The sequence below is a fragment of the Chionomys nivalis genome, chromosome 20 (assembly GCF_950005125.1).
Source record: "Chionomys nivalis chromosome 20, mChiNiv1.1, whole genome shotgun sequence".
Classification (NCBI taxonomy): Eukaryota; Metazoa; Chordata; class Mammalia; order Rodentia; family Cricetidae; genus Chionomys; species Chionomys nivalis.
In genome coordinates, this window is record NC_080105.1 from 23,652,585 (window position 1) to 23,669,702 (window position 17,118).

At 35.4% G+C, this 17,118-nt stretch overlaps 1 protein-coding gene across 2 annotated transcripts in view; it reads right to left on the reverse strand.

Moving 5' to 3' along the window:
- Window positions 1–15,926, reverse strand: part of Glra3 (glycine receptor alpha 3) — a 137,708-nt gene extending 121,782 nt beyond the window's left edge. For both annotated transcript variants that reach the window (XM_057752657.1, XM_057752656.1), the window contains exon 1: window positions 15,461–15,926. In XM_057752657.1, coding sequence (XP_057608640.1) covers window positions 15,461–15,531 — 71 coding nt within the window. In that variant the 5' untranslated portion in view covers window positions 15,532–15,926. The remainder of the gene's footprint in view (window positions 1–15,460) is intronic.
- Window positions 15,927–17,118: the final 1,192 nt, after the last annotated feature.

Genomic DNA, 17,118 nt, shown 5'->3' on the forward strand with positions numbered 1-17,118 from the left:
TTGTTTTTATTTAATAAAGTGTGTCATACACACTGTTTTATGACAATGGGCTGATCATGTCAACATACAAACAAACAAACAAAACTAAATAAAAAACTAAATACAGCTGAAGATTTCATGCTTTCATGTAGTCATGAAATAGTGTAACAGAAGTAAAGAGGTTGAAGTTGAAGTTGGTTATTATTTTTATCAGTAGAAAGATTAGTCAAAAATCTTGTTTCTAATTAACTCTGTCATATTTTAATCCCCTCCTTTTAAATTTGTTTTGATGTTGATTTTGTTTTTATTTGTGAATTAGTCTTATTCTACATTCCAGGATGACCTTTAATTGCAGCTAACCTTCTGCCAGTCTCCCAAATTCTATTATTAGAGGTGTGCTTCACAGCCGGTCTGCCTATCACCTTTGAAAGAGTGAAGATTTGTCTTTTGTTGTTGTTGTCCTTCAATAGAGCAGCCTTATATGACATTCTTTAGGAAAAATAAGCAGTTGGTGTTAATGAGGTCGCATGAGTTGTACTCATGGCTTTGTCACCCAAATTAATATGGCCTAATAAAGACCTTACCCTCTGATCCTCAGCCTCCTCCTTCATAATCACCCTGTGCAGCAGCAATGCTAGTCTGGGTCTTTGCTGATGCCCATAGCAGTTCTTTATTGCAGTGATGCAGAGTGAACAGAACTGCTTTTATAATTAGTTGAGTGGCCATACCCAGTCTGCTTTACTGTTCATCTTCATCTTTGTTGATTGTAGTAATGTTTCAGTTTTTTTTAACAAATAAAGCTTGCCTGAAGTTCAGAGAGTAAAACTGCCACAGACCAGGCAGTGGTGATACACACCTTCAATTCCAATAGCCACACCTTTAATCCCAGCAATAGAGCAGAATATAAAACAGGAGGAGACAGCTCTCACATACAATCTCATTCTGAGAATTCTTGGAGGCAGGATCGCCATTTTGGGCTGAAGTAGAAGTAAAAGCCAGTGACGGGCTGTTTTGCTTTTCTGACCTACATGTTGAACCCCAATTTCTGTGTCTGGGTTTTTATTAATCATGCTACAGTAGACAACATGGCCTCTTATTTCAAAAGAATAATTTACCGTTCAATTGTCTTAATTGTAAAACTAGAACCTCTCCCATCTCTACAGCCTATGATGGACCTAGTCTACCATTTATTTTTAGTGCCAAAGACGTTGACCTCGTGTGTTTCAAAATCTGCCCTTCAGATATTGTCTTACAATTCTTCTTCACCTTTGTCTGAGTCTTTGTTCACCTTTTCTTCTGACTTTCTATTGGAAAGCATTTCTTAGTTCGTGGACATGTTTTCTACAGACAACAAACTCAATCCGCCAATTTTTGATCCAGTAATTAGTTCTTATAGGTTCTATCCAGTTTTAGGTAGGTACATGACAAAAATGAAGAAAGGTTCTAAGTGGTTGCATAAATTTCCTGCCCCTACCAAGTCCTCTCTATCAAAAAATAGTTAAATAAATAGAAATTAAAATAAAACAAAGTTAACAAGAGCTCTGTCTTTTCGCTCTTTAATTTTTTCTCCTCATCAGCTTGTCATAATGGATTGCAGGTATGTTCTGTCAATCCCTGTAGTTCAGTCCCCAGGGAATGTGATGCGATATGGGACTAGAAAGAGTCTATGAGTCAGCGGTCTACATAGACCACCAGGCTTTTCATTATAACAATTGAATGCTTGCTGTTAAGTATGAGAAGCGCTGTATGCTCTGCAGAGAATAATAGGTATCCAATCACGCAAATTTCTATTTCTTATAAATCACTTCTGAAGTTCTTCACTAACTGGGAGAGTAATGGATATTACATCTCTTTCTCAGTTCCCTTATGTATGTGCATATGTGTGTGTGTGTGTGCGTGTGCGTGTGTAGTGTGTCTTTGTAACTTAATTCACAAGTCTTCTCTACACAACTGTTAACTTTTCTTTATATGTTATTTTTCCCCGGGTGCTATCATTTATTCTTGTTAAGTGTGTGCATGTGTGTGTGTTTATGATCATTACCCTATGTTACTCTCTGTTTCTCACATGCAATTAGTTGTAAATCTTTTCCTCCTTGTGTATGTGTGTGTGTGTGTGTATGGTCCTGTCTTTAATTTTAGAATATTTATGCTATAATTTCTGTATAACACAGATTACCTTTTTCAATGATGAAATCATTTTTTCCCAGTTTTCTTTAGTTATGTTTTTTTATGAGAGACATACCTAATCTCAATCTAATAAGGCTTCTTCCTATTGATCCATGAATCATTCTTTCTCTAACAAAAGTCTGAGTTCCACAAGGCAGAATCTCTAGCCCTGACAATAAGGTACTTCCAAATATAATGGAGCTATGCAATTTCTGTATTGAGTGTACAGGCTAGAACTTGACACTTGAATGGGAAATGGGAAATTTTACAGCTTTGGGATTGTTATAAAAGTGAGCTTCCTTTTTGTTTTGCTTTATCCTACACCTCAAGGAAGCAATTTGATGTCAAGAACAGCAAAAGAAAAGGAAAAAAAAAACTACCATTCCAACCTTGGTGTTCATGCTTCTTCTATTTCTGCTTCTTAAATTTATTTTTAAATATTTTAATAAGTATATTTTGATAATATTTCTTGCCCTCCTCATACTCTGGGTTTTTTTTTTCATTAAAAATTTTAAAAGAAAGTTGGGTATGGTGGTGTATACCTTTAATTCCAGCACTTGGGAGGCCGAGACAGGGTGTGTCTCTATAAGTCTTAAGGTGTCCTGCTCTGCATTGAGAGTTCTAGACCATGGGTTCCTAAATGGATTCTGTCTTAAAAAGTGACAGAAATACAACTTCCATAAATTGATATTATTAAGCACCTTGAATTCCTCACAAATGAATGCCTTCTGACCTTAATGATACTTTTTGCTATAATTAAGTAGATCTTATATGTATGACTATAGTGGATATTTGTTATAAAATATATTTTAAAATACAGGCCATATATATCAAATAAATAAGGAGTTATTCCTGCAATGCTCAGTATATATTTCTGCTAAAGAAAGATGGTCACATTTCGATCATGTCAGTCAAAAAAAATGTATTCTGTAGTCGCATACAGATGTATACATTATACTTTAAAAGTAGCATAGCTAAAACAATCACTTCATCCTTAGAAAGGTCATTGAGCCTATCAAAATGAGAAATGAAGTTTGACCTGGAGTATTGTCTCCAAGTTTCTTATTTAGATGTGTACTCACAAACGAATTCAGAAGCAGACAAAATGTAAGACTTGCTATTTTAGAAAAAAAAAGAATCTGGAATAAGCTAACTGTTTCTTATGAAGGCTTATACTTTTACATTGCACTAAGAGCTTTGATCTTAGTTTTCTCTCGCTCTTTGATATATTTTATATCCATGAAACTTTTCCAATACAGATTCAGCTCTGTGTTAATATATATGAAAACACTCACGGTGCAGAGAAAATGATAAGAACTTTGAATTTTTGAAGTAAAGCAAAATTTGAGTTTTCTATGATGTTAGTTAAAGAGAAATACTCAGGATAAAAATAAGATTCAACTCTACTATAGTCTTGAAGACATCAGCAGAGAGTTGTTGTAGAATCACTGTCTTTGATTTAACTCACTGTTTAAGATTTTCAGGAAGAAAGAGATATCCTAAATCCCAAGGGTTTAAGGCAGAAAAAGGAGATTCAAAAGTTTTTTCAAGTATTTTAAGATCCTTAAAAAGCAACAACTTGAAGAAGAGTAAGATGCACAATAGTCTAATCTAGATAATCCTTGATGCTTCTATTTTTCCCAGTACATAAAATAAGAGGCAAAAAGGACACAGAGAAGTTCATTTACTTGTATTAGACTGCAGAATGTGCTGTACATGGAAAGGTATTTTTGGTATGTCAGTGAACTAAAGAAAAATCTTTCATTAGAGTATCATTGAATAAGTTATATATATAGCATTCAATGCATCTGAGAGTTATTATTAGCAAGTAAGTAGTTTATAAAGAAACACTATTTAAAAGTCCTCAGAATTGGGGCTACCTGACATATCTTTATTTTTAAAAAACTCTGGTCAAGAAAAGTATCACTTTTTTGGCATTATGAATATTCACAAACCTATGTGTAATTTTGTGTGTGTGTGTGTGTTCATGTGTGTGCACGTGTGTATGTCTGTGTGTGGTATGTGTCATAAATCTATTTGTATGTAGGTTCCTATGGGTGTGGATGTGTGTACATGTGTATGCTTGCCTGCCAATGCCAGAGGGAAATGTTGCACAAATGCCATCAGATGCCATATGTATTTTTGAGACAGGCTTATCACTGGGATGTGGATCTCATCAATCTAGCTAGGCTTTTTGGCCAATTAATTCTTGGGATCATGTGTCTCTTCCTCTCTAGTGCTGGGATTTGCAATCGTGCAACAGCACATGGTTTTCAATAGTTCTAAAGAGAGAACTAGGGTATTCTTCATTGCTCAGGAAGCTCTATACTGACTTAGCCATAACCCCAGTTCCCTTTACCAATAATTAAAGTTTTCTCCTTAAACTTCATATGCATAGAGTAAACAGAATTTAAGTGATAGAAATTAATAAATGTATGTACTAAACGCATGCAGATGCATTAGCTTTTCAGAATATGATCTTTCCTTATGCTCAAGGGAAAGCAAACAAAACTTTTTTGTAATAGAGAAAACATGATTTTAAAAAGCACTCGTTGATATCCTACAGATTTTATAGGAGAGGGTAGTCTAAAAATAGCATAATGTATGCATTTATTTAAAAGAAAATGTGGGCCTCTGTGGTAGAAATGACGCTACGAAGCTCACTATACCCTCTGATTTTTGTTTTGTTTTGTTTTTGAAGTGTTGTCCATGCTAATGAAACAGCTTCCACTTGAAATAGTACTCCCTCTTTTCTTCCTTCTCAGGTCCCACCTAGAGCTCTGTGCACATTTAAATTTTCTTCTTCCTTAGGAAGATGTTTTTGTTTGTTTCCACACCCAAAAAGAACGTGTCTTGCTTTTTTCACCGTTCATAACTGTTACTACTTTTGGCAGTTTTCTATGCTTATATTTCCAGTGATTATTGGCAATAAATAAATAGTATCTTGGAATATATCTATCTATCTATCTATCTATCTATCTATCTATCTATCTATCTATCTATCTATCTATCTAGAGAGGGGGGGGATTAAAAGAAGAAACAAATATTCTATGCTATCATCATTTCTCCTTTTATCTAGGGACCAGGAAGCATGCCAGTGACTCTGATGAGAGCTGTAACAGACTTGAGAGAAATTTAAGTGTGACCTTCAATATGTTAAATAACAATTGATTAATATCTGGTTCATGTTCAGAGTGGTCTCCCGGTTGTGTTTCTTCTTTCTCATTCAGATTCATTATCAGAAATAAATGTGGGGTTTGGGCAATAGCGTAGTCAATAAAGCATGTGACACCCAAATACGAGGATCTGAATCTGAAACTCTCGAATTCTTTTTTTTTTTTGACTTTTTTTTATTTATTTATTTTCTTTCTTTATTTATTAAAGATTTCTGCCCCCTCCCCACCACCACCTCCCATTTCCCTCCCCCAATCAAGTCCCCCTCCGTCGTCAGCCCTAAGAGCAATCAGGGTTCCCTGCCCCGTGGGAAGTCCAAAGACCATTCACCTCCATCCCAGTCTAGTAAGAGGAGTATTCAAACTGCCTAGGCTCCCATAAAGCCAGTACGTGCAGTAGGATCAAAAACCCAAGGCCAGGTGTGGTACTAGACATTGGCAATCCCAGCAGTGTAGAAACAGAGGGAAGCCCCTGAGGCCCACTAACCAACTAGATCTTTGAGTTCTGCTTCTATTTAACAAAACAAAACAAAACAAATAATACAAAAAACAACTCCCCCTTGATACATAAGGTAGATGGTGGCTAAGACGACACCCTTTGTCCCCTGCTTTTCAGTACGTGCACACATTCACTCACAAACACATACATCTATGATAGTAAATGACAAAACGTGAAAACTGATCTAAGGATGTACCTCATGATTGAGATGTGGTTTATTTTTTACCAGGACATGAAAGGGAGACCATCACTGTGACTTCATGCAGTAGAGAAAAGCAGTCAGGGAGGGCCTTCAATAGGAACAAGGGAAGGAGGCATGGGTAAAAAATATGGAGGGAAAGTGACTTCATAAAGTAGAGAAGGGAAGGCCGGGAGGGCCTTCAATAAGAACAGGGGAGGGAAGCCTGCATATGAGAATGGTGGGGAAGAGGAAGAGTGAGGACACATTTAAGTGGAAATTCTTTTCTGTGAAAGAAAGAAGAATGACATACCCAGCAGTAAATAATCTCACATAAAAATTAATTGAGAAAGTTATTACACTAAATCCCTCACCAAATTTTCTCTTGAATGGTGGCAGAAAAAGGCAACAGTATCTATGGTTATGCTTGAAGAAAGTGGTCCTTTTGAAACTGTTAATTTACTTTTAAGAAATGTAAACATGACAAAGGATGTCTTTCCAGAAGTCAAGAGACCTTCCATAAATATCTTAGTGTGCAAGAGATTTATGGAAGTCATGGAGAGGGACCAGGAATATGTCACTGACTTTGTCTGAAAAGAACTTACATTTTGTTCAGGGCATACTCAAGCAAACACTAAGCCTTTGGATCAAGTGCCATTGCCACATTGGCGAGATGCTGTCACTGAGAGTAGGGACAAGATCCGAGGTTGTATTTTAGAGAATCTACACTTGACTTTCTATGTTTACCTAACAGGATATGCTTGCCTAACAGGAGGATGTCTACAGCAAACACCAACACTGACTACTGAAGTTCTGCTTAAAAAGAAGGTTATAGTTTTACAGATGAGATTTCACATGTGCCTATTGTAAAAACTGATATCTGCAGTCTAAGTTGTTTAAAAAATACAGTGACTGTGCCCCTAGTATTCTTCAGCAAACATATATTATATGATTATGACAGGCATCTAATAGTGAAATTAGTTGGAGAAGTTGTGACTTAAAATATATTTGTAGAAAGCCTAATGGCTTCTTACAACTATATTTTTTTGAAAAGAGAAAGTACTAACCCTTGCTTCCTTGCTTTCAGAACTACTTTATGTTAAACAGCATTAGTAGTTAAATGCCATGATTTGTTTACTGTCAAAGCTGCAAAGGCATAGCAATTCAAAATAAGCAAATATACGATTTACTTCTCAGTTATGACTCCAGGTGATATAGCTGTACAATTTTCCCATAAGAACTACCACAACAGGGTGGCAGCAATTAGACTATGGCATATCAGTAGCCCAAACAAGCTGGGGGGGGGGATTTTACTTGTACAGGGATTTAAATTGTTAGTATTAATTCCATGAGAGTACATGAGCAAGCGATATACAATGTGTCTATGGCATCAAAGTTTCATAGAATATGGTTAAAATAATATATAGAAAATAATCTTTAAAATGAAATAATAAAAATAACTGAGAAAGAATATTAATAACAGTTGAACAATTGTAAAACAATTTATATTGCCTTGCATAACAGAATTTCAAGTCATCATGAAGTAAAAACAAACAAATCCGTTACCAGTCTCAAGAACGTTCCAATGTCTACCCTAAGTTTTTTGACTTTCCTCCTAGTAGGTAATACTTTCTAGTGATAATTATTTGGTATATTTCAAATAAGATATTGAATATGAAACTTACTTTTCATAATATATGGTATATAAGCACATATCATCTCAGGTTCTTTTATTGTTTGTTGATAAGTATGATATTGAATTAACCATTATAGAGATATATCATTGTTTAGAAATGAGCCCAACCTTGATGAATTTATAATTTTTAAGTTTAAAGAAAATTGGGATGAAACTAAAACACAAAAACAGAAGAGATGTCAAAAGGTAGGTTTTGAACTAATTGCTTTGCACCTTAGAAAGCTAATGTAACCATTATTCTATACATCTTAATAAAAACCAAGCAAGTATCCAGGTATAATTTTCAAAGCAATATTAGCCTGGGATGTTTGAGCTTCATGTATGGAACAACAGACTGGAAACTGTTCCTTATTTAAATCATGATTCAGATATAGCAGGAATTTCATCTCAAATGTAAAAAATAGTAAAAAAGTAAATAAAACCTAAACTCAGGTTCTAATATTTACATATGCATATGTAGGGAAACCAAGCTTAGCTTGGATAGGAGAAAGAATAACATTTTAATTTATATTATTAAAACATTTTTATTATTAAAATTATGAAACAAATACATATTATTATTTCCAAATTTAAAAAATGCCCCAATGTGGAGAATTTTTAAATCTTCAGGACTGTCTCTCCATTGTAAATGCTTGTCAGACGTTCTCATTGTTAGGTAAGAGTTAGATGGCCCAGCTATCTGCAAGCCATGCCTAAATCATAATACATTAGTAAGTTTGTAAAATGATCAGAACTATCTCCAGGTTTGCTATATTTGATGTAGAAAATATGTGTGGTTGCATGCCTGACCAATTAATTGCCTTTGAAATTCTTGCATCCATTAGCACTCTAACAGTCCTAATAAATTTAGCCTTTATGTCATTTTTAACTTCACCCCAAGGCTACTACTGTGGATTAAATTGACTGTGAATTACCAGTTCTTTTCCTTTCTTACAAGAGACTGTCTAGCATAGAGATTTTCTGCATTTCAAAAATGTTCCGTGATAGGGTTACATCTATTTATCAGTTTCTTCTTCTAATGGCATCTGAGAATGAGAACACTGATTTTGGCAGGTGTGTTGCTGGCATGCAGTTTTAGCGTAAATTCACCTCTGTGTCTGCACTGCTCAATAGAGTTCCTGCCTTCAAATTCCAAACCAGATTAGGATAGCTTATTGTTCACCTTTCCTGGCTACTCCTCCAAACAAAACAAAGCTACAAGCTGTACCATTCTTGAATAGGAGGCAACAAAGCAAAGACAACCAGTGAATCACAGTTCTATACAGACATGTGCCTGTATTAGATTGTTTTCAGTGAGCATTGGTAGTCTAAATATGAAGAAAAACATACGGGAAAGAGTTAGAGAGGAGCTTGGTAGGAGAAGCAGTGAGGATCCATTGTGCATATCACAAAGTGTTAGAGTTCTGAACAGAACGCTTTTTTTTTTTTTTTTTTTTTTTTTTTCGAGACAGGGTTTCTCTGTAGCTTTGGAGCCTGTCATGAAACTAGCTCTTATAGACCACAATGGCCTCGAACTCACAGAGATCCTCCTGTCTCTGCCTCCCAAGTGCTAGGATTAAAGGCGTGTGCCACCACCACCTGGTTGCAAAACACTTCTTAACTTCACTAGTCTCTGTGTTCTGACCTCGTTGAACATTTATGTATTTTCTTTCTCATTTTTATTATTTAATTTATTTTCTCTCATACATTAAATCTTGACGGTAGCTTTCCCTCCATTCATGCCCCCAGTTCTTCCTGACATCTACCCTCTAACCCAGAGCCGCTTCTCCGTTTCAGTTCAGATATCCCTCGCAGGGATATCAAGTTAACATTGTATAACAAGTTACAATAAGACTAGGCACAAACCCCATATCAACCCTAGTATAAGGAAAAGGTGTATGTGTGTATTTGTGTGTGTGTGTGCTCATGCTTGCACGCACCCAAGTTCATGCATGGACTTGAGTCTAGCACTCTTGTGCTGAGCCATCTCTCTGTTCTTCTTTTGTATTGTAGATATCTATTTTATGCATGTTTATTTGTATTCTTTTTATATACATTTGCTGAAATCTACATTTGTAGCAGTGAAATTACCACAAATCACTACAGACCAAAGGAATTACAGGACACAAAGGTAGCATCTCAGCCTGAAACATTCCAAACCACTTCAGTGGCCCTGTCTGAAAACGACCCAAACATTCGGTGGAATTTTAATATTTAAGGCAAATTTTTGAAGAAAAAAAATGTAGTTTCTAAATATAAAGCAAATGTCCATTTAAAATTTTTTTTCTTGCAATATTCAGTTATGTAAGTATTTGCATCTTTTTGACTTTTTAAATTTCTGTTCTGCATATTAAACAAAGTACCTGTGCTTACTATGCAAGTGTTCTACTATTAAACTATATCACAGCTTTATTTTACTTTTTTACTTTAAATTTATTTATTTATTTATTTTAGTTTTAATACAGAGTCAGCTTGTGTAGCCCAGGAAAATCTGGATTTTCCAGTCTTTCTTTTTTAGACCTCCTGAGTAACTTGATTACTGGATTTTATCACCAAGATAGACTAGTTTATATTATCAACTTTAGGATTGCTTGCATGTTTTTACACTGAGTTTTGTTATGTTAATTTGGCTGACCAGGAAATTCTTTTTTTTCCAGCCTTTTTATTTATTTTTTATTAATTAATTAATTAATTTAATTATTAAAGATTTCTGCCTCTTCCCCGCCACCACCTCCCATCCCCCCCCTCCCCGAATCAAGTCTTCCTCCCTCCTCAGCCCAAAGAGCAAGCAGGTTTCCCTGCCCTGTGGGAGGTCCAAGGACCACCCACCTCCATCCAGGTCTATTAAGGTGAGCATCCAAACTACCTAGGCTCCCACAAAGCCATTACGTGCAATAGGATCAAGAACCCATTGCCATTGTTCTTCAGTTCTCAGTAGTCCTCATTGTCCGTTATGTTCAGCGATATCGGTTTTTGGTCAAGTAACTCTCCTATCTATCTCAGACTCTTGAGTCTCTCAGGCCACAAAGATGACACTACATCCGATCATCGCCTATAATTTTGAAGGAAACTCTGTATCTGGAGGAGAGAGATACATACCTACTTTGATCCAAGTTCTAATCTAACACTATCCCTACAATAGCAACTCCTGAGTTATAATTAAGTCAATTGCTTCTAATTTTATTCATATTCCATTCTATTGTATTACCTCCCTGTCAGATAGAATTTATTATAATTCAATTTATTTATTGTGTGTGTCTATGTTCCTTTAAGTATTTGTATATTGGAACACATGTGTGGAGGTCAGAGGATGTTTAGGAGTTTGTTCTCCCTTTTTACCATGTTGTTTCTAGGATTATGACCTGGACCAGATGGTCTAGCAACAAGCACCTTGATCTGAGCCATTTCCCCATCCCTGACATTTTATTATGTCAGCTATGTTAATAAGCATAACAAGAAGAATTTGATCATAAATTATAAACTGTGTTTTCTTCTAGTAACTTTGTCAATCAACATTCCTTAAACATACACTGTATAATTACAATTTACCTATTGTTCAAAAATATTCTTTTCTGACCACTGAGCATATATTTGACATGATCTAAATCAACCATCAAGCCTATCAATAGCTTCCCACCTCATGTTCCAGAAAACAGAATTTGTCCATTTCTTGACCCTTGATCCTCTCCACATCATTCTCTCTTCTGTGCTCCAAGTCTTATGCTTCAAGGCAACAGCTCCCCATTTGAGCATAACTAGCCACACACAACCACATGTACAGATTTTGGTGAATGAATCATGCTGAAATTCTTAACATTATACATGAGAACACAATTGTTGATTGGCATACCTTGGTATGGAGTCGTGTGAATAAAAAAGAATAAAGTGTATAGAAGAAAAGAGTACCTGCTCTGTTACATGCAACACAGATAGGACAGAGTGCAGGGCTATGATTCATCTCTATATAATATTTTTCATTCAAAAGCAGAATAATTATTATTGAAGTATAATTCATTAAAACTATAAAAATTATTGAGTCTATGTAGCCCCATGTAATAAAACATAAGTTTATTCTCTAAAATTACGTTTTTTTTCAGTATGTTATATAAGAAAACAGATCTTCCCAGAAAAGCCACTTGAAAGGATTGTTCTCATCTTCTAGAGCATAATAAAAAGAAAACCCAAAAATTTTAAATGAGAAAATATTTTGAAGTAATGCATTAAGACATGTTTTCTTCTCATTGACATTGATCTCTGAAGTTTACACAGGCAGGGTTAGCCAGAAAATGTTATAATTTATTCCAGTAGCAAGCCTCTGTTGGTCCTCTATAAAGAAAAGAAACTAAATGGTATAATCTGTGGTTCACCATGTTAAAGAAAATTTTGTTTGTGGTTTTCTGCTTTTGGCTTTTATTCTGCAAGCCCTTCTTAATCATCACCGATCTGCATTTCAAAGAGAACTGAACAGTGACATTTTGTTCCTGATTTTTATTAAGATGAAAACTAAAATCCCCAGAGAAGTATTTAATAAAAAAACAATATTTTGGCAAAATTAGAAAACTTTAACACCTTCAACACTTAGAAATTATTATTCTATGTCTATATAATTTTGAAACATAAACTTATTAAAAGAATCATCTTTTTAAAATATCTCAAACCTGACTTGCCTTCCTCATAGATAATTGTGATTATATTGTGGTAATAAATATTTTATTTTCATAACTTTGAATAATTTTATTAAACTTTACTAAACATAAAAAATCTGTAGTCTTGGCCAGGCGGTGGTGGCGCACACCTTTAATCCCAACACTTGGGAGGCAGAGGCAGGCGGATCTCTGTGAGTTCGAGACCAGCCTGGTCTACAAGAGCTAGTTCCAGGACAGGCTCCAAAACCACAGAGAAACCCTGTCTCGAAAAACCAAAAAAAAAAAAAAAAAAAAAACAAAACAAAAAAAAAAAAACCTGTAGTCTTGCAATAGTCACCTAGGAAAACACTAAACATTTGTATAATATCATAGCATTAATTTAGTTATGTATTAGTAAACAAGAGGAACTCAGAGAATTCTTATAGGAATAGAATTAGGCATAAGTGCTTTGGGAAGATGACAGCATCTACCAAACTTTACTATACTCATTTAACTACACTCATGCCTGCCCTGTGACCCAGAAATTCTTCTAGAGAAAATATCAGGGCATACACAGTACTCACATACGTGCACACACACATGTGCATGTGTGCACACACACACACTCACACACAAACACAAGATCGTCAAGGATAATCACTGTAGAATTACATTAGCCCATACCAGCCCTTGAATAAAATTCATGAATTCATTAAGAGAGCAATGGATAAGTTGATTGTCATGTGATCATACAAGTACACTATACTTTAATGAGAATATCAGACCTCCGGATAATCACACAAGCATAGTGTTCTGAAAAATGAATCAGATACAAGTTATTATTTATTTATAATGTACAAAAGTAAGAAAAACATATTTGTGGCATAAATTAGGATAGCAATTACCTTTGGAAATGGTGATGGTGGAAATGGTGGTTCGGATGGGCACCCATGTGTTATTGATAATTCTTGGTCTGTGATCTCTTCACAGGGGTATGTTCCCTTTCTGAAAACACTATCTAAATTTTATGTATTTTCCTATTTTAGAAATGTATATACTATTTAAAGAAATTTAAAGAAAACTTTAAAAATCTTATAAAAAACCTGTATAAGTGATTTGAATAAGATCATTATAAATAATTAGGTATTTGATTGTTACACTTGCTTCTATATTGCCTGCAAAGAGTTTGCTAAGATATAATTATGTTAAAGTAATGATTTCCGGTGCTCAATAGGACTGTAGCCTGACTATAGCTAACAGTAACGAAGTACATACTTCAAGTCAACAGCCTCACTTTTTTTTTATTAATACATCTCAAGTAGATATAGCTCACAAAGAATAACTTCCATGAATACATCATGTTCAGTAAGGTGAGTTTTCATACCTATAGAAATCCTCTTTTAAGAACCACCACTGGGAGTGAAAATATTTTTCATATGACATTAAAGTTTTCAAAGAACGATGACCTACTTTTATCTGATTCCAGTTTGGGATAAAGGTTTTCCTCTCTTTTGAAAGAAAGAAAATTGGTGAAGAATTTAAGTATGAAATAAGCTCTTTATTGGTGGAGTCTTTTTCTAAAGATTTATGATTGGATTGTTCTTTAAATTTTTTGATGTTGTTGAAGATAAATTATAATTATTTAATTGATTTTTGCAAATTTCAGTGACAATATCATAAATCTGAACACCCAATGATGAAGATATCATATCTAGTTACAATAAAAAGATTGTGGTGAATTGTCATTATACAGATTTTACTTCATTGACTAATTTGTCTTAATTACCGACTATCAATTTACATCTAATAAGCATTGTTGCCTTTTTAAAAATTCATAGTATCACATTTGATATAAACATCATGAAGGACTATAGTGGAAAATATCATGAAAAATGATCAGTTTACTTGTGCCACTTTCCATTATATTTTCACATACGTGAAAGCCCTACATACTTTTGACTTGCTCACTATATGTAATGTCTACCAACTAAAAGTTACAGAAATTTATAAAATCCTATTAAAAGGCTTTTCACTGAATATACTGTCATCTGGAATGTTTTAAATCCCTCAATATAGAAGGCAGTCAACATTTGGACAAAATGCAGTTTTCTTCTTAATCATTCAAGTATTACATACAGGCATTCCAGAACTGTATGACTTTTGTAAGGCAACTCATGAGAGAAATACATTTTAAGGTCTCCATAAGATTAAAGCTTGATTTACTATCACAAGGAAGAATTCTTATGCCAGATAGAAACCAGTATATTCTTAACCAGTTCACTTGTTCCAGTTATTTAAATTTGGCACTATTAAAAAAATGAAAATACCACAGTAGTCATATGACCATAGTAATTTAAAATTAATGTTGCTAGTTTAAAAATCTATGTGAACAATTGTGTTTTTATACAGTGTTTGACTAAAAATGGGGTCTCAGTTATCTGAACTCCCACCTAGCTTCCCTAGTCTCATCAAAGTAATTATAAAGTAAAAAGCCTTGCTAAAATGATTGGAACGTAGCAAAAATAATGTCATATCACAATATTTTTGCAAGTTGATAGGCCCTTTATGCTGCTTGCTTCCAAAAGACAACTTTAGGCACAGGACATATCTGATGGTTTATTAATGATTTTGTCTTCATATATTGAATTAGGTCATTGCAAAGTAGTACCTTAAAGTCCCCCTTTAACTCAGTCTCTGCACCTATTAAAATGACATTTCTCTGATCAGTAAGTGCCTATGTTCTATATTTTTCTTTCTAATTTAATAATGCCCCAATTGCAAATTCTTAATGTTTCGTAACTTTTTAAAAGAAATTAATATTCAGAACACACAATTCACCATTGCAAAGAATAATCGAAGAGAAATATGTGAGAAGAAAAAAATACCTATATTTTTGAAATCTTTAGGTTTTAAACCATACCTTGGGGAGAGTTCAGTTACTTAAATATGCACATTCAGTGAAAATAACAGGAAATTACATGTTTCTAGGGGTCTCAATAGAGAGATTACTAGACTCCTTTAAACAGAAAAGTATGATTTAAAAGATAGCTTCGGTAAGTCAGTGCACAATCACACATTTCTCAGCTTCCTCATTAACAAGTGGTTGCAGATTAATGCATTGGTGTATTGAGCTTTTAATGACATTGTTAATGCATGAGGACTTACCTCAGTAACAGTGCGGCTTCCCAGAAGTAAAATCCAGAAACTAGTGTCCGAAAGTGTCTCACGTGGGCCATGATACGGAGCGATATTCACGAACCTGGAAAGAGTCTTATCCGAGGCATGAGGGACCAGAAAAGCAGAAAGGAAAATGTGCCATCTAACCCTTAGGGCTGGTGGAGACAAACGCTTGGAAGGTTTCAGCACCTCAGACAGCTCCCTCGGCGTTCTGAAGCCCTCTCTTTGGAGAAGAGGGATTCACAGGGCTGCAAACATGCAAGTGATTTTACAGTGAAGCCATAGAAGGAAGTGAGATCGATACGATGCGTCAGGAGTGCCTAGGTCCTGAGCAACAGTTCCCCCAAGCTTTTTCAGCAAGAAAAGACTCGGCTTTTCTTGGCTCTGACTCACTGGTCGAGGAAGAACATCAGTCAAAATTGGAAATGCTGCTCCATCGAGTCCAAGCGCCGGAATCTCGGCTCTCCACCTTTGCAAAAAACCCACGGAGCGCGGCAAAGACAGGCGGGGGCGGGGCCAGAGGACTTGTCCTTCCCGCCAATCACAGCTGCACAGCGGGACAGAGTGACAGGCCACTTTCACGCATGGAAGTGTTCAGCCTTTCGCCACTTAAAACAGGAAGGGACAGTGTAGAATTGGTGCAGAGCCTACTAAGATCCTGGAGGGAGAAGAGCAGAAAGCCTCCAAGCTGAAAGGGGGATATTCAGCGGTTTCCAGGATTAGGGGGAAGAACTACATGGGGATGCTCCCTCTCTCACGGGGAATGCACAGTTTAGTAAGGAAAGCTCAGCCGAAATGCCGGAGTGAACCCACATCCTTGAAAAGGGCTTGGGAAGCTGGGTATGCGTCGCACATACTGAGCAGAATCACTTTCTTCTAGAAGCATCTCATGAGCATGGCCAGCTTGCAGTCAGTTAATTGACTTCAGTGCTAATGAGACCTCTAAAAAGACCAAGGGATGAAGTCTCCCGCTAGAGACATCATTTATACCGCCCCCGCCAACCTCAGATTTCCAAGGTTCACGGTGATTTTAAGGGAGGAACTTGCATATAGTACTAATTGGTTTATCTTCTCTTTCATCATTCCAGAGCTCAATCCCTCTATTTCCTCTGTGTTCCATTCTTGCTCCTTCTTTCTTCTTCCCTTTCAAACTAGTGCTAGTGTGCGTGTGTGTATGTGTGCGTGTGTGTGTGTATGTAATAGAAAAATATTTTGTTTGTTTCTTCTGTTTCTTTTTTTTTCTTCCAAAAATCTACTGGGGATTTATTCTGAAAGCTCTACTTTGAATTTTTCAACAACGAAGCTGAATATTAAGAATGTATTCATAACCTGTCTCACAATATTTTTTGTAGTTGAATTCAAAGTGTAATTCACAATTTAGGTACCTTTGCAATATCCCATTTAATCAGGCCAGTACAAAGCATCACGTGAAAAGCTGCTAAGAGAAGTTGGACTCCATATTCTCCTTTTTGCTCTCATTTAGTAGATCACATTATTCTCACAAATAATAGTTTTCTGAATCTATTTCTGTATTTCAGAATAGATTTTCATGTGACTGTTTTTTTGTATTTAAATCATAAGCAAGCAGAAGACTCACATGTTCATACCACCCTCTTTTATACCTATGTATATAAATGTAATCATTT